This window comes from Lepus europaeus, chromosome 19 (genome assembly GCF_033115175.1).
Source record: "Lepus europaeus isolate LE1 chromosome 19, mLepTim1.pri, whole genome shotgun sequence".
NCBI classification, from domain to species: domain Eukaryota; kingdom Metazoa; phylum Chordata; class Mammalia; order Lagomorpha; family Leporidae; genus Lepus; species Lepus europaeus.
Window position 1 is genome coordinate 5,449,669 of NC_084845.1, and position 24,071 is coordinate 5,473,739.

At 55.4% G+C, this 24,071-nt stretch overlaps 2 protein-coding genes across 2 annotated transcripts; both read left to right on the forward strand.

Moving 5' to 3' along the window:
- Nucleotides 1–563: 563 nt before the first annotated feature.
- LOC133748468 (sialic acid-binding Ig-like lectin 14) lies at nucleotides 564–3,016 on the forward strand. Its single transcript, XM_062177263.1, has 7 exons — nucleotides 564–600; nucleotides 673–1,056; nucleotides 1,242–1,520; nucleotides 1,869–1,919; nucleotides 2,355–2,615; nucleotides 2,684–2,819; nucleotides 2,954–3,016. Exons 1-7 carry the CDS (start codon nucleotides 564–566, stop codon nucleotides 2,985–2,987), a joined length of 1,182 nt encoding a protein of 393 aa, XP_062033247.1. The 3' UTR covers nucleotides 2,988–3,016.
- A 4,778-nt stretch (nucleotides 3,017–7,794) lies between these two features.
- On the forward strand, nucleotides 7,795–21,771 carry LOC133748244 (sialic acid-binding Ig-like lectin 5). Its single transcript, XM_062176921.1, has 9 exons — nucleotides 7,795–7,831; nucleotides 7,904–8,287; nucleotides 8,473–8,751; nucleotides 9,095–9,142; nucleotides 9,978–10,235; nucleotides 10,331–10,627; nucleotides 10,805–10,904; nucleotides 12,035–12,116; nucleotides 21,533–21,771. Exons 1-9 carry the CDS (start codon nucleotides 7,795–7,797, stop codon nucleotides 21,725–21,727), a joined length of 1,680 nt encoding a protein of 559 aa, XP_062032905.1. The 3' UTR covers nucleotides 21,728–21,771.
- Nucleotides 21,772–24,071: the final 2,300 nt, after the last annotated feature.

Genomic DNA, 24,071 nt, shown 5'->3' on the forward strand with positions numbered 1-24,071 from the left:
CCACCATCGGACTAGGCTGTGAGGAGTCTGCCACCTTCGGACTAGGCTATGAGGAGTCTGCCACCATCAGACTAGGCTGTGAGGAGTCTGCCACCATCAGACTAGGCTGTGAGGAGTCTGCCACCATCGAACTGGGATGTGAGGAGTCTGCCACCTTCGGACTCGGCTGTGAGGAGTCTTCCGTCATCAGACTAGGATGTGTGGAGTCTGCCACCATTGGACTAGACTATGAGGAGTCTGCCGCCATCGGACTAGGCTGTGAGGAGTCTTCCGTCATCAGACTAGGATGTGAGGAGTCTGCTGCCATCAGACTAGGATGTGTGGAGTCTGCCGCCATTGGACGAGACTATGAGGAGTCTGCCGCCATCAGACTAGGCTGTGAGGAGTCTGCTGCCAACAGAGGAGGCTGGCCCAAGCACCGAGATGGCGAGGTGAGTGCTCTGACCAAGTTGCCCTTTGGTGGAGCCACAGCTCTAGCTCAGCCCCTGGCTTCCTGTCCAGCTGCCTGGGCCACACCACGCTCCAGGCATTTCTGCCCACAGTGGGTCCTGGACCGCGACTCCATGCTGCCCCTGCTGCTGCTGCCCCTGCTGTGGGGGGGTGAGTGGCTGGGGGAGGGGGAGGCACAGGTGGGGCCGGGCTGTGGCTGAGCCTCTGTGTCCCCCTGCCCAGGGTCCCTGCAGGAGGCTCCAGGGTACGAGCTCCAGGTGCAGCAGTCGGTGACGGTGCAGGAGGGGCTGTGCGTCTCCGTGCCCTGCTCCTTCTCCCACCCCACGCCCTCCCGGGTTTCCTCCGGCCGAGTCTACATCTTCTGGTTCCGGGATGGGGACAACATTTACAATGATGCTCCTGTGGCCACAAACCATCCACAACGGCCAGTGAAGACGGAGGCCCAGGGCCGATTCCACGTCTCCAGTGACCTCAGGACTCCCAACTGTTCCCTGAGCATCAGAGACGCCAGGAGGGGGGACACAGGGTGGTACTTCTTCCACGTGAGGACAGGAGACGATGTCAGATACAGCTACACTGAAAGGAAGCTGAATGTGCGTGTGACAGGTATGTGGGGGCCCCGGGAGAGCACGGGGACGTGGCCACCCCGTAGTAGGTCAGGGACAGGGTGGGCTGGGTGGCTGAGAAGGGGTGTGGGGGCAGGACCCAGCCTAGGGCCCCAAGCCCGGGTCTCTCTCAGGGTCGCCCTGGTCCCACCACTCCGGGGCCCCAGCACCTGCCTCTCTGCCCAGCCCTGACCAAGAAGCCTCACATCCACCTCCCAGCGCCCCTGGAGTCCGGCCGCCCCACACAGCTGACCTGCAGCCTGCCGGGCTCCTGCCCCGGGGGGAGTCGGCTCTCCTTCTCCTGGGCAGGGCAGGCCCTTGGCTCTCAGGACCCCGGGACACTGCGCTCCCCACTGCTCACCTTCACGCCGAGGCCCCAGGACCATGGCACCAGCCTCACCTGTCGGGTGAACCTCCAAGGAGCTCGGGTGACCACGGAGAGAACCGTCCAGCTCAATGTCTCCTGTGAGTGCTGGGTGGGGGGACGGCTGGGCCCCCAAGGGTGGTGGGAGTGGAATGTGTGCATGTGTGTGAGTGTGTGTGAGTGTGTACATGTCTGTGTGCATGTGTGTGAGTATGTGCATGTGTGTGGGTGTGAGAGTGTGTGCATGTATGCATGTGTGCATATGTGTGACCGTGTGCATGTGTGTAGGAGACAGAGACAACGCTAACCTACCAAAGCTTCCGTGTGGATCTGAGCCTGGGAGTGCGGGTGTGGCGTGGGTCAGCAGACCCCAGTTCTTCCTTGGGTTCCTCCCGGGTCCACGCCGCGCCCACCCTCACCTCTGAAGCAGGGCCCTATCCCCCCGGCAGATGCTCTGCAGAACTTCACCATCAGGGTCTTCCTGGGAAACAGCACAGGTAGAGAAACCCTCTGCTCTCTGGGCTGTACTGGGAACCCTGCAGGAGCCCCTCCCTCCCTCCCTGCCCCACCCAGCTGCTCACCATGGTCCTGCATTGCAAGAGGCAGCCGGAGGTTCAGCTGCTTCCTCCCCTCCTCGCCCTCCCCTGCCCTGCTTTATCTCATTTCAAACCTGCTGAGCGCCCCTGGCTTCAGCGTCCAGCCCATCCCAGCCATCGCCAGAGCACAGGCCAGCAGAGTTAAGTCCAGGCATCCTGGGCTCAGCCTGCAGGCCTCCCTCCTCCTCCTCCTCCTCCTCCTCCTCCTCCTCCTCCTCCTCCTCCTCCTCCTCCTTCTCTTCCTCCTACTCCTCCTCTTCACACTGCCCCTCCTCTCCTGTGGTTCAGTGGCAGGAGCCACTTCTGCTCCCCAGCCCTGCTCTCTCCACTTCTCTCTTGCAGCCCCAAGGACCCTGAGCAATGGCACCTCACTGCCTGTCCTCAGGGGCCAGTCCCTGCGCCTGGTGTGCATGGCCGACAGCAACCCCGCTGCCCTGCTGAGCTGGTCCAGGAAGGGCAACGCCGCGAGTCCCCCCCGGGGCTCGGCGTCTGCAGTCCTGGAGCTGCCCAACGTAGAGGCTGCCGACACAGGAGAATTCACCTGCTGGGCTCAGCACGAGCTGGGCTCCCAACACCTCTCCTTGAGCCTCTCTGTGCAGAGTGAGTGTCAGGGCGGGGTGGGAGGGGCCGGGGCCAGGGGCGGACCCTCAGCCTCTCCCTTTCCCCAGCAAGTCCCTCTGTCTGCACGTGTGAGCCCGAGAAGCAGGAGGGCTCCTGGCCCCTGGTCCTCACCCTCATCAGGGGCTCCCTCATGGGGGCTGGCTTCCTCCTCACCTACGGCCTCACCTGGATCTACTACTCCAGGTGAACCGCCCTGCTGCTCTGCCTGCCCTGCTGCCCTGCCTGCCCTGCCTGCCCCGCCCTCCCCTGCCCTGCCCTGCCTGGGGTTGGGAGCTAACGTGCCCGACTCTGATCCCAGGCTCCTGTCCGCCCTGTAGGTGCGGAGCCCCCTCCGTCTCAGCTCAGCACTGACAGGAGGACGGGAGCTCAGAGCCACAGACACAGGGATGGCACTGTCAGTCTCTCCCTGGAGACCCTCCCACCCCTGCTGCTCCACCCCCACCCCTACTTCACCCGACAATCCCCACTGGTCCTGCCCCACCCCACCCCAAGCTTCAGCTCCAACCCCTCTCTCCCATCCCCACTTGGACCTCAGCGCCCTGTTACCCAGAGTTGCCTTGTTGACAGCTGAGTCTCCGGTCTCCCTGGCCCCTCCTGGATACGCCCGGGTACGGGTGTGGTCAGGGCCACAGCATTATGTTCCAGCTCAAGACCCTACCAGGGGCAGCGCTGTGCTGTGGCAGGCTCAGCCTCCACCTGTGGTGCCGGCATCCATCATGGGCGCCGGTTCACGTCCCGGCTGCTCCTCTTCTGATCCATCTTTGTGCTGGGCCTGGGAAAGCAGTGCAGGATGGCCCAAGAGCTTTGTCCCTGACCTGTGTAGGAGACGCGGAGGAAGCTCCTGGCTCCTGGCTTCAGATCAGCACAGCTCTCTCTCTCTCTCTCTCTCTCTCTCTGTGTGTGTGTGTGTGTGTGTGTGTGGCTTTCTCTGCATCTGCCTCTCAAATACATAAATAAATAAAGGAAGTTTGAAACATGCTTCAACACGTATGATCTCAGACAACAGGCTAAGGGAATGAGGAATCTGTGACTCTGCCCCCATGACATGTGCAGTGCAGTCAGATCCCGGGGAAGGGGGAGGGACGGTGACCTGGGGAGGATGGGGTTGGGGTCCTGGGTGCTGAGTTTTCCTGGTTGGGAGGAGAAGAAGCTCCTGGGACAGATGTGGTGATGGCTGCACAGCAAGGGAATGGATTTAACGCCACTGACCACGTCAGCCCACCCTGGGGCTGTCGCTGTCCCCAGTCCTCTTCTCCTTTCATTTTGTTTTCGTACGAAGCAGGCCAGCGTCTCCTAGACCGGAACGGGAACATTTCCTATTTCACAGTACAAACCAGGCGGGATCCAATACTGTTTTTGGTTCAGATTTCTCTGTGCCCAGAAAGGCGCTGGCTGTCTGCTGTTAACCACGGCGGAGATCCCACATCTGGGCAGACGGAGCTGACCCACAGCGAGTTTCCATCGCTAGGATGGAGCAGAGCCCTGCACGCTCAGGACACTGTCCCATCTGGAGTTCCATCTTCTCTCGGGCCGGCTTCCTCCTGTGCTCACAGTGCCCGGGAACCCGGCTCCTCGGGGTCCCGTGCTCACCAGGGCAGACACCAAGAGCCCTGTGGTGCTGGGCGGGGGGTACTGAGCGCATCCTCACCTTCCCGCGTTCTAACTTGGAGTGGAGCTGCCTGCCGGGATGGAGCCTCCTCGTAAGCCAGGGGCATGGATGCGTCCAAAGTCGCCATGGCCACTCTGTGTCTGAGGTCCACCCGAGGGAGGAGTGGTGTTGGGGGTGGGTGTGGTCTGCGGGGTTAAGACGGTGCTGGGGTCTCCACCCCACACCTGAGCTCCTGGCTTCCCGCTCCGGCTGCATCCTGATCCAGCCCCTGCTAACGTGCCCCCGGGAGGCAGCCGCCATGGCCCAGGGCTCGGGTCACTGCCGCCCACACGGGAGACCCGGATGGAGTTCTGAGCTCCTGGCTTGGACAGGGCTGATCTCCAGCTGTTGTGGCCATCTGGGTGGGGGGGACAGCTCTCTGTCTCTGTCCTACTGCCTTTCATACAATATAGGAAAATAGAAAGAATTTAAAAATAATATGGCTTTGGGAGAAATACACATACAAACACACACACCCCTCTGAGCTAAATCGAAGTCCTGGAATGTTCATTACTTTGGATTTGTTTCACTATTCTAGGCAGGGCCTTGTTCCCGGAGAGGCCCAGCCTGGTCTCTTTGCTGCCCTGGGGGCTGAGCTTCCCTGCTACAGGCTGTGGGGAAACCTGTCCTGTCTGTCTGTCTGTCTGTCCCTCGTGGATTCTGGTTGGCACCGCCCCTCTCCTCACAAACCCCCTGCGTTTCTCCCTCCCTACCCTAAGGATTTGCTGATTCACCTGGCCCAAGGGAAACAGCACCGGCACGTCTTGGCCCCCAACATACTCGGCTGAGACTGGCTGGCCACCAAGAAGAGGGCCCTGGGGTGTCACGGCCATGTGGGGCCTGGCCCAGGACGCTTGTGTCACGGCCATGTGGGGCATGGCACGGGGGTGCGTGTGTCACGGCCATGTGGGGCATGGCACGGGGGTGCGTGTGTCACGGCCATGTGGGGCATGGCACGGGGGTGTGTGTGTCATGGCCATGTGGGGCATGGCACGGAAGTGCGTGTGTCACAGCCATGTGGGGCATGGCACGGGGGTGCGTGTGTCACGGCCATGTGGGGCATGGCACGGGGGTGCGTGTGTCACGGCCATGTGGGGCCTGGCACAGAAGTGCTTGTGTCACGGCCACGTGCATCCTTGCACAGGACTCAGCTGCTTTCCATCTGGAGCCGCGGCTCTGCCATGAGAAGCACGTGCCGCGGTGTTCAAGGTGGCCACCTCGAGGGGCCATGAACTCTGGGGCGGGGGAGAACCTGGCTTGGGTCCAGTGAAGACTGACAGGGTGCGCGGGTCACGTCTGTGATGGGAAGCTCCACCCCCCAGTGCCGAGGTGACAGGGAAGTGGGTGCAGGGCCACTGGGATGAGCATCAAGGTTGTGACAACAGAGGGAGCGAGCAGGGACCCAGCCGTGAGCTCACAAAGACAGGAAGGGGACGGTGGCCGAAGAGCACGCTGCAGTGTTGAGTGTGAGTGTGACTGTGAGTGTGAGTGAGACTGTGTGAATTTGTGTGAATGTGTGATTGTGGGTGTGTCTGTGTGTGAGTGTGTGTAATTCTGTATGTGGGTGTGAGTGTGTGTAGTGGGGGTGGGGAGGGGATGTAGGAGGATGAAAAGAGTAAGAGCTGACATCCAGGAGGGGGTGCTCTATAAACCCACTGAGGAGTTGCCGCCATCAGACTGGGCCGTGAGGAGTCTGCCACCATCGGACTAGGCTGTGAGGAGTCTGCCGCCATCAGACTGGGCCGTGAGGAGTCTGCCGCCATCAGACTGGACCGTGAGGAGTCTGCCGCCATCGGACTGGGCTGTTAGGACTCCTCTGCCATCAGACTTGGCCGTGATGAGTCTGCCAACATCGTACTAGGCTGTGAGGAGTCTGCTGCCATCAGACTGGGCCGTGAGGAGTCCGCCACCATCGGACTAGGCTGTGAGGAGTCTGCCGCCATCCGACTGGGCCGAGAGGAGTCTGCCACCATCGGACTAGGCTGTGAGGAGTCTGCCACCATCGGACTGGGCTGTGAGGACTCCTCCGCCATCGGACTGGGCCGTGAGGAGTCTGCCGCCATCAGACTGGGCCGTGAGGAGTCTGCCACCATCGGACTAGGCTGTGAGGAGTCTGCCGCCATCAGACTGGGCCATGAGGAGTCTGCCGCCATCAGACTGGACCGTGAGGAGTCTGCCGCCATCGGACTGGGCTGTGAGGACTCCTCCGCCATCAGACTTGGCCGTGATGAGTCTGCCACCATCGGACTAGGCTGTGAGGAGTCTGCTGCCATCAGACTGGGCCATGAGGAGTCTGTTACCATCGGACTGGGCTGTGAGGACTCCTCTGCCATCAGACTGGGCTGTGAAATTCCACAGCCATCGCACTAGGCTGGCCCCAAAGAGCAGAGGGCACAGCTGAGAGCGCTGACGTCACTGTCACCCCTAGGAGCCCACACTGCAGCTGCGCCCACAGACTCCGGGCAGGAGAAGGCACAGCACATCAGGCCCTAAACCCCGGATGCTGAGGAGTGGGGAGAGGAGACAGCCGGGAACGCGGTGTGGGCGCTGTGTGCTGACTCCGCGGTCTCCCTGCACGGCGACCCTGCTGCCTTGCTCCACACCTGCGCTGACCTCCCTGGCCGGCCTTGCCCAGGAGGACAGTTTCCTAACGCGATGTCTGCAGACACCCACGGCCGAGGTCTGGGGGTGGGTGATGGCCACGGCCTTTATCCCTGATGGTTGACCTTGACTGCTCAGTCACCAGGGGAAGACGTAGCCTTTGTCTGCCCGTCGTCACACTGGGGAAGACGTTCTGAAGTCTCTCTTACAAAGGAGAAGCCGGATCATGGGTTTTCCCGAGACACTCCGTGGACTCCACGAGGTTGGGCCCTAAGGACTGAGCTCCACGGTGGCCGCCTGGCTCCGGTCACCTTGGGGAACCCTGCTGGGTGGGGGAACGCCTCCCTTGGGGAAGCCCATCCCGAGTGGGCCCGAGCTTCGCGGCTGGCACACAGGACTCCCGGGCCACGAGGACCCACGTGGGCTGTGCCCTGGCCCCGGCCGTCCCCGAGGACAGAGGCCCTCACCTCCACGACACTCAGGCTGCAGACGCCCTGCTTCCGGCCAGCTGGGACTGCTGCTCCGGAATCCAAGGTCCGGCTTCTTCCCAGCGCTCGGGCTCCTCCCTGGATGGGGGCCACGGAGCTGCCCCCTCACCCCGCCCCCGGGACTGGCCCTCGTGTCTCCTCCCCACCTGCGTCCACCCCTTGGGGACGTCACTCTGATCTGAACATGACCTGGCTTCTCCTGCCCCGGGGACCCCGAATCTCCACCTGCAGTGTCTCTGGGGGTGGGAGGACGGCTGGAGTCAGATGACCCCCGCCTCACTCGCTGTCCCACGTGGGGCCCAGTTCCCCTTTGGCGGAGGCCACAGCTCTTGCTCAGCCCCTGGCTTCCTGTCGAGCTGCCTTGGCCGCACCCCACATTCCGGGCACTTGCTTCCCGCAGTGGGTGCTGGACCGCGACTCTATGCTGCCCCTGCTGCTGCTGCCCCTGCTGTGGGGGGGTGAGTGGCCGGGGAGGGGGAGGCACAGGTGGGAACCGGGCTGTGGCTGAGCCTCTGTGTCCCCCTGCCCAGGGTCCCTGCAGAAGCTTCCAGGGTACGAGCTCCAGGTGCAGCAGTCGGTGACGGTGCAGGAGGGGCTGTGCGTCTCCGTGCCCTGCTCCTTCTCCTACCCCACGCCCTCCTGGGGTTCCTCCAGCCCAGTCTATATCTTCTGGTTCCGGAATGTGGACAACATTTACTATGATGATCCTGTGGCCACAAACCATCCACAACGGCCAGTGAAGACGGAGGCCCAGGGCCGATTCCACGTCTCCAGCGACCTCAGGACCCCCAACTGTTCCCTGAGCATCAGAGACGCCAGGAGAGGGGACACAGGGTGGTACTTCTTCCGCGTGGATACAGGAGGCGATGTCAGATACAGCTACACTGAAAGGAAGCTGAATGTGCGTGTGACAGGTATGACAGGGGCCCCGGGAGAGCACGGGGACGTGGCCACCCCGTAGTAGATCAGGGACAGGGTGGGCTGGGCTGCTGAGAAGGGATGTGGGGGCAGGACCCAGCCTGGGGCCCGAGGCCCGGGTCGCTCTCATGGTCGCCCTGCTCCCCCACCCTGGGGCCCCAGCACCTGCCTCTCTGCCCAGCCCTGACCGAGAAGCCTCACGTCCACTTCCCGGCGCCCCTGGAGTCCGGCCGCCCCACACAGCTGACCTGCAGCCTGCCAGGCTCCTGCCCCGAGGGGAGACCGCTCTCCTTCTCCTGGGCGGGGGAAGCCCTTGGCTCTCGGGACCCCGGGACACTGCGCTCCCCACTGCTCACCTTCACGCCGAGGCCCCAGGACCATGGCACCAGCCTCACCTGTCGGGTGAACCTCCAAGGAGCTCGGGTGACCACGGAGAGAACCGTGCAGCTCAATGTCTCCTGTGAGTGCTGGGAAAGGGGGGTCGGCTGGGCCCCCAAGGGCGGTGTGAGTGCAGTGTCGCATGTATGCATGTGAGTGAGTGTGAGCTGATGTGTGACTGCGTATGCCTGTATGCATACATGTGTGAGAATGTGGGTATGTGTGAGCATATGTGTGCATGTGTGTGAGTTGCATGTGTAGGAGACAGAGCCAACACTACCTTGAGGAAGCTTCCGTGTGGCTCTGAGCCTGGGGAGTGCGGGTATGACGTGGGTCAGCAGACCCCGGTCCTTCTTTGGGTTCCTCCCCGGTCCACGCCCCGCCCACTGCTCACCTCTAAGCCAGGGCCATATCTTCCCCTGCAGATGCTCCGGAGAACCTCACCATCAGCGTCTCCGCCTGGAACAGAACCGGTAGGAAAAGTCTCTGCTCTTGGGGCTGCCAGCCTAGCATTAGTGGTGGGGCGTCAGAGCTTGAATGGAAACAGAAGACAAGGATCAGCACCCTTCATGTGTGTGCTCACGTGCACACACACATGTATGCACACATACATACACACGCACTTGCACACACATACACAAGCACATGCATGCACATGTATACCCACATGTATGCACAGAGACACACAATACACTTGCACACGCACATACACACATGCAACATACGCATGCATTCACACAGACACGCATGCCCAAAGCCATGAAGAAATGCACACTGCCCATCCCCCACCCTCCCTGTCCAGTTCTAATCACAGTCCCCAAGGCCAAATCCACTGCCAGCACACTCACATTGGCTCAGGCTCTGGCTCTCGTCCTGACAGCAGATTTCACAGTCGGGAGACACCGAGCCCCCACCCCACCCGCAGAGGTCCTGGGAGAGCCGGCCAAGTGTGTGGGGGCGGCTGGACCTCAGGGACTCCACAAAGTGGTCCCTGCACCCCACTTTCCTCAGCTTTAGCTCAGTCTACGGGGGCTGCATTTCTGAAGACCCCTGTAGCTTGCAAAGTCATCAGGGCTGTCTGTTCCCCTGCCCTGCTGTTCCCCTGCCCTGCAGCCCACGCCTGCCCTGCAGGGTTGCTGGGCCTCTTCTGCACAGCTCCCTGAGGGTGTGAGGCTCAGTCTGTGGTCCAAGAGGGACCCCAGGGCATGGGCCAGGGAGGGGAAGGGGTGCCAGCCAGATTCTGGGGAGGGGTGAAGATGGAGACCATCTGCCTCCCCGCACCGCCCTCCACGCCTTCTCTCCCCAAAGGCTCCCAGATCCTGCAGAACGGCTCAACCTTCTCCATCATGGAGGGCCAGACGCTGCGACTGCTGTGCCGGGTGGACAGCAACCCCTGTGCAAACCTGAGCTGGTTCCAGGGGTCTTCAGCCAAGAATGCCTCCCCCATCTCCAAGACCAACATCCTGGAGCTGCCGCAGGTGCAGCCAGAGCACGAGGGAGTGTTCACCTGCCTCGCCCGGAACCCGCTGGGCTCCCTGCAGGGTTCCATCAATCTCTCTGTTTACTGTGAGTTTGGGGACACCTGGGGCCAGAACCCCACGACATCAAGGACAGAAGGGGCCCCCTGCTGAGTCCTGTCCCTCCCCCCTCCCTCCCCGCAGACCCCGCACAGCTGTTTGGCCCCTCCTGCTCCTGGGAGGCCAGAGGTCTGCGCTGCAGCTGCTCCTCCCGAGCCTGGCCTGCCCCCTCCCTGCGCTGGCGGCTGGGGGAGCGGCTGCTGGAGGGGAACAGCAGTGGGAACAGCAACCACGCCTCCTTCACCATCACCTCCAGCTCCGCCGGGCCCTGGGCCAACAGCTCCCTGAGCCTCCGCGGGGAGCTGGGCTCCGACCTCAGGCTCAGCTGCGAGGCCTGGAACGTCCACAGGACCCACAATGTCACCGTCCTGCTATTGCCAGGTCAGGGGCCTTGTTGGGGCCCTGAGTGGTGGGCGATGGGAGATAGGGGGGTTGGGGCTTGGCAGGACAGGGTCCCCTGTCTCTGGGCTGAGCAGGAGCTAAAGCAGGCTCCACAAGGAGGAGGAGGGCAAGAGACAGTCCTGGGCTTGCGTCATCTTGGCACCCTCTTTCCTGCAGGGAAATCGGCCTGGGAGGGAGGAGTGGTTTCCGCCGCCCTTGCGGGAGCTGGAGCCATGGCCCTGCTCGGTCTGTGTCTGTGCCTCATCGTCTTTGGCATGTAAGTCTCCGTCTAGGCGAACGGATGTAATCTAGGGTCTTTAATTCAAAGAGCACCTGTTCCGTGATTGGCAGAGATGCAAGACAGGTGACTGAGCCATGGTTCAGGGTGTGACACAAGCAGATCTCATGGGCGGTGCTGGGACAGGGGATTCTGATTGGAGGTTTGGAGCATATAGGCGTGGCTGAGCCGCTGAGCGGCCGGCCCCGGGCAGTGACTGACCGTCCACGCGGGCTTAGAGTCAGCGGCAGCCCAGGCGGTTGTCTGGGGCAGGGGTCTGGAGGGACCGCACCCAGGAAGCAGACTCGGAAAACCAGAACCTGTCAGGGGTGTGAGAGTCCAGCCTACGTGCAGAGTGGACGCCAGGGTGATTTAGAGGACAAGTGCTCCCTGCAGAAGGCATAGGGGTGGGGGTGTGGGAGGCAGGAGCGAGGCCACTGAATCCCAGACAGCAGAGCTGAGCGATCCCACTTGAATGATCCGCACTTTTGACACGATGCAGCTGCACTCAGGAACTGTGCCCTTGTTACCACGAGCCATTGCAGAACTTCCCCTGCCCCCGCCCCCACCCCCACCCCAGATGAAAACGGAACTGAAGAAAGAAGGGAGGGAGGGAGGGCAGGAGGGAGGAAATCCCATGCCCCTTGGCTGTCACCTCCCAACTTTCCCACAACCTGAATCTATTCTCTCTCTCTATTCTGGGCACTTCATGTGTGTGGAATTATAAATACGTGGTCCTCCTTGATTGGCTTCTTTGCTTAGCGCTGTGTTTTCCAAGTCCATCCAAGCTGAAGCATCCAGCAGTACTCCACTCCTTCCTATCCCATTGTCCAGATGGCCTACGCTTTATTTGTCCCTTCTCGTGCCAATGGACATCCGGGCAGCTGGCACTCCTTTGCTGTTACGAGCAAGACTGTTAGCAATCCATGGGAGCGAGTTTTTGTGTTAGGAGAGGTCTCCAGCAAAGGAAGTTCCATCTCAGGCCACCTTGACCGAATCCTGGCTCATCTGGGATCACTCGGGCACTGGATACCTCGGCCGTCTTTCTCATGGTCTTCCCAGGGGCGGGAGGAAGCCTGCTCCCGCGTCCTGAGCCCTCCCTGCTACAGCATGCCGGTTTCTTCTCTTAGAGTGAAGATCTATAGGAAGCCGGCCGCTGGGAGACCGGAGGGCGCGGAAGACGAAGATCCTGTCATGGGTTCCGTCACCTGGGTGAGTGAGTGGTGCACGAGGGCCCTTGGTCGTGCCCACTGGGCGAGTCCACACGGAGCTCCTCCGTGGTCGCCTGGGCAGACACGTGAGCATTGTCCTGTGGCTGACGGATCGTCACCTCCCAGCCAGTCTTCTTTCTAAGTAAAGCTAAGTGGCTCTCTGCTCCTCCTCGTCCTCCTCTTTCCTCTCTGCTGACCGCCAAGCCCACCTGGCTTCCTGGACACAGGTTGCCTAACCATGTCCCCGGAGCTGTCGCTTCCCAGCCAACCTGGGGTTGCAGCGTTGTCCGTCTCACGGCTTCAGGCATCAAGCCCACACCCCTTGACGCCCCTGGTGGTGGCCGCTCCAGCCTGCTCCTGGTCCTGAACCCACCCTGTAGTCTGGCCACGCAGTCCACCTGTCTGCACACAGACTGAGTCTCTCACAGCTTTCAGCCTTTCCACGTACAGTCCTTGCCCCATTTCCACCAGACTTCCTTGTCTAACGCTTGTAGCTCCAATCTCAGTACCCCCTACTCTTCTTCCCCTCCTGGTTCGTGTCCGCGCCTCTCTCCTCCACGTGCCCCCAGCTGCACCTGCACCCCTGTTCTGAGGGTCTCAGCATACGCCACAGCACTTACCTCCTCCTCACATTGTGAAGTTCTTGAGAACAGGAGCCACTGTATTTTCACTTACTCTATTCCTGCCCAGTCTATCCCCTTCCTATTCCTTTTATAAAACTGAGTCCATATTGACCTAAATAGAAGTACTCAACATGGGGGCCAGCGCCGTGGCTCACTTGGCTAATCCTCCGCCTGTGGCACCAGCATCCCCTATGGGCGCCGGGTTCTAGTCCCGGTTGCTCCTCTTCCAGTCCAGCTCTCTGCTGGAGTGCAGTGCAGTGGAGGATGGCCCAAGTGCTTGGGTGCCTGCACCCGTTTGGGAGACCAGGAAGAATCACCTGGCTCCTGGCTTTGGAATGGCACAGCGCTGGCCATAGTGGCCATTTGGGGGTGAACCAACAGAAGGAAGACCTTTCTCTCTGTCTCTCTCTCTCTCACTGTCTAACTCTATCTGTCAAATAAATTTAAAAAGAAGAAGAAGAACTCAAATGTCTATTTCATGACCAGGCTGTTACCACTAGAACAAGCATCGTTCACTCATGCTTCCTTATTTCTGCTCATCTTGTGATAAATGCTGATGTCCTGAGACACTGATGATAACCTGTATCTACTATGTTGGTCCTTGTTCAATCCCCAGTAACCATCGCTCTGGGTCTGGTCTTCCTAGTCTGAGGGTTACAAAAGTTCAGGGGAAAAGTGAATTAAGAGATAAGTTTCCTGGGGTAGATATTTGGCACGGCAGTGAAGTTGCCTGTTGGGTTGCCCACATTCCGTATCAGCGCCTGGGTCGGAGTCCTGGCTCTGCGTCTGATTCCAGCTTCCTGCTGATGGGCACCATGGGAAGTAGCAGGTAATGGCTCAAGTACTTGGGTCCCTGCCACCCACAGGGGAGACACAGATTGATTTCTGGGCTCATGATTTCAACTTGGCCCAGTCCCAGTATTTGTAGGCATTTACCTAATGAGCCAGAGGATGGAAAGATCTCTGTCTCTGTCTGCCTTTCAAATAAAATTTTTTAAAAATTGTAAAGGTACACTTATTTTGGAGCAAAAAAAATTGAAATCCATGCTTAGTTTTGTTCGTGTGTGTTTTTGAAGACCTATTGCATGCCGGTTTGAGTAGTTCCTGAGCCTACACAGAGCATCTTGCTCGTGTACTTTTCTTGAGCTCGCCTTGTTGACTCAACAGGATATTGTGAAGGCTCACCCACATTATTGCACAAAGTTGCAGCTCAGTCATTTCCCCGGCTACTTAATGATTCCTTTTATAATTGTTTGTTACCTAAGCTCCTACTCCCAGGCATCTGAGGCTCCCCTCTGTTGTTCTCATTCTTATTCACATCTCATATTTACATGCAAGAGTGTGGGGTTGCAAGGGGTGTCCATCTTTACATCACAAGCTCTTCAGAAAGACCACGTCCACTTACACTCCCGCCTGCGCTTAGGAGACTTTGCTGATCTGCAGTCTCTCTGGTATTTGCTTTTCTGTTTTCTCAGGGTTTTTTGTCATCTCACTATGGGATTTATTTGCATTTCCTATGTTAACAATGAGGATAAAAAAATCTTTCTCCCTTTCCACTGTCGTATGCACACCTCTTCTACGATATCTCGGTTATGTATCTCAGGAGCACATCTTCCTACCAATTGTTTGATCTTTCTGAAATGGCTTTATTATTTTTTTTTTTGACAGGCAGAGTGGACAGTGAGAGAGAGAGACAGAGAGAAAGGTCTTCCTTTGCCGTTGGTTCATCCTCCAATGGCCGCTGCGGCCGGTGCATCACGCTAATCTGAAGCCAGAAGCCAGGTGCTTCTCCTGGTCTCCCATGCAGGTGCAGGGCCCAAGGACTTGGGCCATCCTCCACTGCCTTCCCGGGCCATAGCAGAGAGCTGGCATGGAAGAGGGGCCACCGGGCTTTATGTTCTTACATTTTTCTACTTATATCACTAGTGTCACTCCCCAGCAGGTGGCTTGTCCTCATGTTCCCTAAGGTGACCGATGATGAACTGAGTTCTTAATATAATCATATTCACCAATCTTGTCTTTGCTATTGAGGGCCCTTTGGGTCTCGTTTAGGAAATCCTTTCCATCCTGGCATTCAAGCATCATTTCTACTAAAAGCGCTGCATTCTCCTTTTCATATTTAAGAATCTGATGTATCTAGAGTTGATTTCCATGTGTGATATACAGGGTTGATCCATATGTCCCTCCAGCTTGTGAACAGCCCCTCCCTCCTCCATTGATCAGCCACAACATTTCTGCCAGATATCCATTCTATATACATGTAGGCCTCTTGCTGTGACCTTAACTTTATTCTTTTTTTAAAAAATTATTTATTTATTTGAAAGGCAGAGTTACAGAGAGACAGAAGGAGAGAGAGAGAGAGAGAGAGAGAGAGAGAGAGGTCTTCCATCCACTGATTTACTACCCAATTGGCTGCAATGGCTGCAACTGTGCTGATCTGAAGCCAGGAGCCAGGAGTTTCTTCCAGGTCTCCCATGTGGGTGCAGGGGCCCAAGGACTTGGGCCATCTTCTACTGCTTTCCCAGGCCACAGCAGAGAGCTGCATCAGAAGTGGAGCAGCTGAGACTCAAACTGGCACCCATAAGGGATGCTGGCACTGCAGGTGGTGGCTTTACCTGCTACACCACTGCACCAGTCCCTTAACTTTATTCCAATGGTCGATTTTTCCATCTCTGGATCAGAACTATCTAGTATCAACAGAATGTCAGGAATCATGGAAAGATGGGATGAACAGAAACTTATTTTGGTGCAAAATTTTTTGAAATATATGCATAGGTTTTCATAATATGCATTTCTTATGAACTTTTTGAAGATGCCTCATATAATCTCAAAAATGAGTCCCGGGGGCTGGCAATGTGGGGCAGCCCATTAAGCCACTGCCTGTGATACCGGCATCCCGTATGGGCACCAGTTTGTGTCCCCACTGCTCCACTTCCAATCCAGCTCCACGCTGATTGCCTGGGAAATCAGCAAAAGGTGGTCCAAGTGGTTGGGCCCCTGCTACCCACATGGGAGACCCAGAAGAAGAGCCTGGCTCCTGACTTAGGTCCGGCCCAGTCCTGGCTGTTGGAATGAGCCAGCAGATGGAAGATTTCTCTCTTTCTCTCTCTCTCCCTCTCTCTCTCTCTCTCATTCAAATAAAAAAATCTTTTAAAAAAATTAGTCTGATGTCTAATAGAATAAGATCCTTCCTTGATCTCCTTCAGTAATGCCTTGGCTAGTATTTTTTGTTCCACTTAAATGTTACAATCAGTTTGTCAGATTCCAAAAAAAACACTCCTGTTGGCGTTCTGATCGGAGTTCCACTGAGCCCAGATCTCAGTTTGGGAAGAATTTGCCTATCCATGAGTTCAGGTCTTCTCATGCACAACAGCAGATGTATCTCCCTTGTTTGCGCGTCTTCACTGTTTCCAGGAACGACGTGGGTTTGCCTCACGCAGCTCTCACCGTCTCTTGCTGTGTTTCTTCCTGCACGCTGACAGGGCTGTCTTTTCTACAAGTGCTTTTTCTGACACTTACTGCTGAAATGCAGAATGAAACATCCATGTTTTCTTTCCCCAAGTAATAAATCCCCAAGTTGGTCTTGGTGTCATTTAAATCTTGCTGTTTGGGTCGCTGGAGAAATCTTGGATTTTTTTCATCTGCCTGCTGATGGCTGTTTTCAGAGACGGAGACGCCACCTGAAAACGTGGTGGTATCCTTATGTTTAACTTTCGCGGTGTGCGGATCCGAAGCAGCTGATGCAAACGTAAAGCTGTCTCCTTGGAGAACTGACTCAACCGCTGGGGCCTCAGGTTCTGAGAAGGAAACGCTTGGCCTCATGTACACCCTGCAAGTAGAACCCAGCTGATTTCAACCCACGACCGGCTTTCCCGGATGCTCGCTTTCAAGGGGAAGTGAGGACACAGCCTCATGTGGCAACAGGCGTCCGAAACCTCGAGCTGTGACTGCACAGCGCTGGGAGAGCTCCGAGCTGCTTTTCATTTCCCCACGGTTTGTCAACAGGACCTTCTCCTGCTCCCCTCCCACAGCGGTGGGGTTGAATCCCCCGCTGAGTTCCTCTGGGGTCTCCACGGTGACGGTGCATCCCTTCACAGTGACACTCAGCCTCCTCCAGGGTCAGCTGTCTGGGCGCTGGGAGTCACCTCCATTCTCTCACTGCATGCAGCATGCAGCAAGTGACCAGCTTTTTTTTTTTTTTTTTTTTTTTTTTTTGACAGGCAGAGTGGATAGTGAGAGAGAGACAGAGAGAAAGGTCTTCCTTTTTGCCGTTGGTTCACCCTCCAATGGCCGCTGCGGCCGGCGCATCGTGCTGATCCGAAGCCAGGAGCCAGGTGCTTCTCCTGGTCTCCCATGCGGGTGCAGGGCCCAAGCACTTGGGCCATCCTCCACTGCCTTCCAGGGCCATAGCAAAGAGCTGGCCTGGAAGAGGGGCAACCGGGATAGAGTCCGGCGCCCCAACCGGGACTAGAATCTGGTGTGCCGGCACTGCAAGGCGGAGGATTAGCCTGTTAAGCCACGGCACCGGCCTGTGACCAGCCATTTTTAAGATTGATCTAAATCCTTCCAGCTTGGGAAGCCTCTTATTTGTTCAAATAATTTGTATATGACTTTAAAATAGCAAACATTAGTCCTGGGTATTATTTAAAAATCTGTTTTTTAAAGATTTATTTATTTATCTGAAAGGCAGAGTTACACAGAGAGAGAGGAGAAGCAGACAGAGAGAGAGAGAGAGAGAGAGAGGTCTTCCATCCGCTGGTTCACTCCCCAGTTGGCCTCAATGGCCAGAGCTGCACCAATCTGAAGCCAGGAGCCAGGAGCCAGGAGCCAGGAGCTTCTTCCAGGCCTCCCACATAGGTGCAGGGGCCCAAGGACTTGGGCCATCTTCTACTGCTTTCCCAGGCCACAGCAGGGAGCTGGATCAGAAGTGGAGCAGCTGGGACTCGAACCCGTACCCGTATGTGACACCAGCACTACAGGCGGCAGCCTTACCGGCTATACCACAGCACCAACCCCTTTAAAAATCTTTTGATATCTCAGATCAGATGATTATATCATCTGCAAAGTCCTAACAGCCCGTTTATTCCTGAATCTAAGCACTTCATTCTTATTTCTTCTCTTCTTTTGCTGGCTCCGGTCAAATACAAGTGGTAAACCTGGACATCTTCCATTACTCCTGATTTGAAAGGAAATGGCCAACAGTCTACCATTTAAGTTCATCTTTGTTAACTTTGATGAGGTCAAGGAAGTTCCTTTCTATCTCTAAACAACTGAGTTTTCATCACAAACTTCTTTGAACTTTTCAAATGCACCTGCTAACAGGATTTTCTCCCTCACTCCGTGTATCAGCCAGCTTTGCCTCACTGTAAAGAAATTCCAGAGGCAGCTCAATTTCTCAGGAGAAGAGGTCTGCTCACAGTGTTGGAGGTTGAAAGACTGAGATTGGACGGCACCACTGGCTTGGCCTCTGGTAAAAGCGGCAGATGGTGGAGGGCACGCAGAGGAAGGATCTCACATGAGCCAGGGGTGTTAGAGAGGGAGTGGACCCAAACTCCAGTTTTTATAATAACCCTTTTGTGAGAACCCAACGAGTCCTATGGGAGCTACCTGTGAGTCACACCCTCATGACCTAAGGACCTCCCACCAAGCCCTCTCCCCTAAAGTCCCACCCCTGTCTAGTGATGCCACCCAACAGGGCTTTGTGAGATGTTGAACGCTCTGTGAGCAACCGTGAAAGTTTTTGCAGAATCCCCAGGGAAGGAGCACGTGGCACGTGGCACGTCTGTTGTAATTCTGCAGTAGCTTCAGTTTGGGGGCCTTTTGCTTAGCCCTCTGGCACCTCCAGGCGTGGCTCCAATGGACCCGCCATTTTCCTTTCTCCTCCTGTTCCCTCTGTTGAGGAGTTGGGGGCTATTCCCCCAACTTCTACTACCTGGAGAGGAGTGCATACAATTGGACTGAAGTGGTTCTTGAATGATTAGCAAATGTGGCTTGTAGAATCATCTGGGCACGGTGCTGTCTCGGGTGCAGTTTCTTCGATTCTGTCATTTTGTGTGTTCTTCAGTGAGCTTTGTGTTCTGGGGCTCGTTCATTTCGTCTCATCCAAGGTTTGTAATCTTTTCAGAGAGTGTTATGGGCGGTACTCTCTGGTGTTTACATGGTTTGTTGAGATGGCTTCTCCATTCGTATTCGTGACATTGGTCATTTGTGATCCCCCCGCCCCAGGTAACTCGCTTGCCTATTTCAAAGAACCAACTGTTGGGATTGTTGGTTTTCTCTTTGTATCTTTGTTTTCTATATGTATATTCATTTTCTTGTGTTCTTTATTACTCTCTTTGTTTATTCTGATGTTCTTTTACTAATTTTAAGGTGGATACCTAGTTTATTAGTCTATAGTTCTCCCTCATGAAGCAGTGATGGATAACTTTCTCACAAACACCACTTTTGCTCCACCCACAGAGTTTGGTGTGTGCTGTCCTCATATCTTTTGTTCTGGATATTTTAAAAACCTATGATTTCTTCTTTCAATCAAACTATTTGGGATTTAAAAAATGTAAGTGTTTACAAATGTTTAAACATACTTCCATGATTAGTTTATAGTAAGATTTTTTTTTTGGTCAGGATACTTGGTTTTTATGAGATCTGTTTTTTTTTAATTTGTTAAGTTTTTTAATTTGTTAAGTCTTGTGGCTTGTATGTATATATTTTTGTATCTATTTCTTGTGTGATTAAGAATAATGTGCATTTTTTATTTCTTAAATGCTGGATAAGATTACCAGGTCACTGCATTAATTTTAATGGTCAAATACTCATACCGGTAGATCTTCCTGACTTATTGATATTTGAGAGACATGTGCTGAAATCTTACAATATTAATATATTGGTTAATTTCACATGTGTTTCTTACATTTGATTTATAAATTAAAACCATATATTTTGGAAGAGTTTTATCTCCTCAGTGAACTGAATATCTTATCACATGTAGTGATTCTTCTATACTTGTTATTTTTAAAAAATATCTATCTATTTATTTGAAAGGCAGAGTTACAGAAAGACAGCAAGTTACAGAGAGAGAGAGAATTTTGCAACTACTGGTTCATTCCTCAAATGGTCACCATGGCCAGGACTGGGCCAGGCTGTAGTCAGGGGCCTGGAGCTCCATCCAGTCTCCCATGTGGGTGGCAGGGCTCCTGTACCTGGGTCATCTTCTGCTGCTCCCCAGGTGTATTAACAGGAAGCCGGAGCAGAAGTGGAGCAGCCAGGACTATGGGATGCCGGCGTCATAGGGGGTAGCTTAACCTGCTGCACCACAACATACCCTACATTTGGTATTTTTTCTTGGAAGTCTGGTTCTGAACTCAGCTGCATCAACTTGCCGTTGGTTGGTCAGTTGTCTGATGCTTCTCCGTACTTTTTTCTCCCAACATGTTATGTGTTTATGTTTAACAGTAACTTTTGTAAAATGTGTATAATGAAGCTTTTAAAACCCAATTTGACCTCATCTGTTGAGTTTATTCTATTGAAAATTTATCGCGAATATTGATTTATGCGGATTTCTTCTACTATTTTACCTTCTACTTTCACGTGGTTTTATGTTTTCAATATTTCACTTTTGTCCTTAGTTAAAAATTAATGTGTCTGTATTACTCGTTGCAGAAGGACTTAAGCGTGCTTGTATATCTCCTGGTCTCTCTCCACCCCCGCCCTCTTCAATGTTGATACTTTGCTGCAGATCTGAGTTTCCATCCTGGATTGTTATAAAGGCACTTAACTTTTCTTCTGTTCTTTGGTGTTTTTTAAATATGCAGGTGCACATTTTGTACCTTTATATCCCAGCCATACGACCAGATTTCCTTTCTGTTTGCTTTCTCGTTTTATTTGAATTTTTCCATTGGGTTTCTCTGTATCAAGGCTTCTGAAGTCTCGTGTGACTGGAAATGCTTCTGAGGCCCTCATGTTTCAATTTCACCTGGCAGGGTGTGAACACTGGGACCTAATGTCCCATCAGCCCCACGTGAGGTCGCTCTCAACAGAGCAGCCGTGAACCCTAGCGCAGGCACTGGTGTCCAGGGGTTTGGTCAGGGGTGTTCACAAGATCCTTCTTTATCCTGACGGACGGCCTGACGCCTAAGTGCCCAGCCCGTGACCAAGAGTCCCTCTCACAGGAAATCTCGCTCACACCAGCAGGCAACTCCGTGGCTGACGTCTCACTGACGTCCATTGTGTTCACACCAAGAGCCGTGGGAAAGGTCGGGTCGGTGTGGCAGTGAGATAAGGCAAAGACTCGACAGACACAGGAAACCCCAGGAGCAGCTTGTTGGTCACAGACCCCAGAGAAAAGAGGGCGCCTGCCCCTGGGGACCCACGTGTGTACCTTTGGGGGCTGGGGACATCAGGACAGCACACTCAAATAGCAGGTGCAGGGAGAGTGGGACTTGCCAGTGTGGAGCAGGCAGGCATGAGTGCTGTGCAGCCACACTTGATTGACAGGTGGTTTCTGCATTGTCCATGCAGGGGTGTGAGGGTGTGCGGGCAGGTCAGGTAGGTTGTCTGTAGCTGTCCCACGGGGACGTGGTCACCAGGAGGCGGTTGTACAAGGCAGAGATGTGGACTAACCATCTCCAGGGACAGGCAGGAGGGTGGCAAGGGTTTCCAAGCCCCACTTCCGGCTGCATAAAGCTCAATTCCTTTCCAAAACGACGTCAAGGCATCGTGAAGCTCCAAGAGCTCGCTGCACCACCCCTGCCTCGCTGTCCCTGCCCTGACTGCGTTCTCTCCCCTCCCCTCCCCCCAGGATTCCCGGCAGAAGGCCCCCAAGCCAGACGGCCCCCAAGAGCAAGACCCTCCCGCAGATGCTGCGCCTCTCCCACAGCAACCGCAGGAGCTCCACTACGCCTCCCTGAGCTTCCACGGAATGAAGCCACGAGAACCTCAGGACCAGGAGGCCACCGGAGCCACGGAGTACTCGGAGATCAAGAAGAGCAAGTGAGGACCTGGCTGTGGCTCGGTGCTGGCCGGAGGCATCATGGGTGATGCGGGGGGAAGGACATGGCTGGACTGACCACGGAAGCACAAAGAGCCCTTGTGACAGTGTCACGGGGTGGAGAGAAGACAGGCCATGGGGTTAGCGACACTTGGGTTCTTTTTTTTTTTTTTTTTTTTTTTTTTTGGACAGGCAGAGTGGATAGTGAGAGAGACAGAGAGAAAGGTCTTCCTTTTTGCCGTTGGTTCACCCTCCAATGGCCACTGTGGCTGGCGCACTACAGCTGGCGCATCGCACTGATCCGAAGCCAGGAGCCAGGTGCTTCTCCTGGTCTCCCATGCGGGTGCAGGGCCCAAGGACGTGGGCCCTCCTCCACTGCCTTCCTGGGCCATAGCAGAGAGCTGGCCTGGAAGAGGGGCAACCGGGACAGAATCCGGCGCCCCGACCGGGACTAGAACCTGGAGTGCCGGCGCCACAAGGCGGAGGATTAGCCTGTTAGGCAACGGCACCGGCTGACACTTGGGTTCATATCCAAGAGCCAGCGCTATCTAAGAACGTGTCGCTGTCCACAATTCGCTTTCCTTCTCCGTGCCTCGGTTTCCTACTCTGTAAGTCCTAGGTCGTGCATCCTACCTCAAAAGTCGCTGTGAACATTGAAGAAGTGAGCGCGTGAAAATCGTCCAACAGAGGCTGTGTCGCACAGCGTGTGCTCAGCACTTCCTTGAACAGGAAGCCCCCAAGGTGACTGTGCACAGAGAACGTGGTGGCAGCACGTGGCAACACGTAGGCATGGCTCCCCTCCTCAGGACCACCGGAAAGGCTCTCAGAGAAGGACCAGCCCCCCATCTGGAACTCAGCTCCTCAAGTGGCATCTCCTACCCTCTCCAGGGTCATCTCATCACCCAGCTTCTACCTGCCAATCCTTCCGCGGGTCCCCTCCCCTGCAGCAGCCTCTCCCCCCACTCACAGGATTCTCTGGTTTCCTTCCAAGAGCCAAAGATCCATTTAAGTCTCTCTGGCTTTACACAATGCATCACAAGTATCACCCCTGCAAGGCACTTAGAGACCTTCATGGTCTCCCTGCCAACTACTCATCCGCCCTCTCCTCCAGACCCACCCTTCCACGCCCTTGCCACTGGGACCCCTCCTCCTGAAAGGCAGATGGCTCATGCCACCTTGTCCTTCAGACATGAGCTCCCAGGGCCAGTGCTGTGGCACAGAGGGTTAAAGCCCTGTCTGCAGTGCCAGCATCCCACCAGTTCAAGTCCTGGCTGCTCCACTTCTGATTCAGCTCCCAGCTAATGCACCTGGGAAAGCAGCAGAAGCTGGCCCAAATGCTTGGGCCCCTGCACCCACGTGGGAGACCCAGAGGAAGCTCCTGGCTCCTGGCTTCGGATCAGCCCAGCTCTGGCTGTTGTGGCCATTTGGGGAGTGAATCAGTGGATGGAAAACCTCTCTCTTGTCTCTACCTCTTTATAATGCTTTCAAATAAATTTTTTAAAAAATATGAGCCCATGAGTACACTTGGGTTGAGAGGGCAGACTGAAGAAAGACCACCAGTTTGGGTCCCAGCTGCTCCACTTCTGATCCATGTGCCTGGGAAAGCAGCAGGAGATGGCCCAAGTGCTTGAGCCCTGCCACCCATGTGGGAGACCCAGAGGAAGCTCCTGGCTCCTGGCTTGGGCATGGCCCAGCCCTGCTAATTGCAGCCATTTGGGGAGTGGATGGAAGACTTCTCTCTCTCTCTCTCTCTCTCCCTCTCTCTCTCCCTCTCCCTCTCCCTTTCTCTCTCCTTCTGTGTCTCTGCCTTTCAAATAAAATAGTTTTTTTTTAAAGTACTAAAAGTTCCCCAGCAGCTCACACTGATGATAATATTATTTCCTGGACTTTGGAAAGTGACCAAGAGGAAGGGAGTGGACAGTCCAGCATGGGTCTGGGAGGACGCTGAATCCTAACACCCACTCCCCAAACCCCATTGTCAGTACTGTAGGTGGAGTTGTGGTTATCATTTCGGCAACAACAGAGTAGATCGCTCTTATCAAAGCTTACATTGGAACTAACAAAGCCCTCTGGGAAAAAAATGAGCAAGAAAAAATTTTTCACTCAGAAAGTCTGAATATTTTCCAGGTCAAAATTTGGGGTGGAGGAGTCTGAACCCAGAGAATTAAGCAGACTGACTCAGCCAAAATTCCCAGGGGCGTTTACCCACACTGACAATGCGATCTTTGGTTCTGTGGACCTGGAAAAATTTGGAAGAAAAAAATAATTCCCCTAGAAGAGAGTAAGACAGCAAGCTAATAAAACATCCCTTTAACTAACAATCTCAACGCATTTGACGTCATTGGAATTA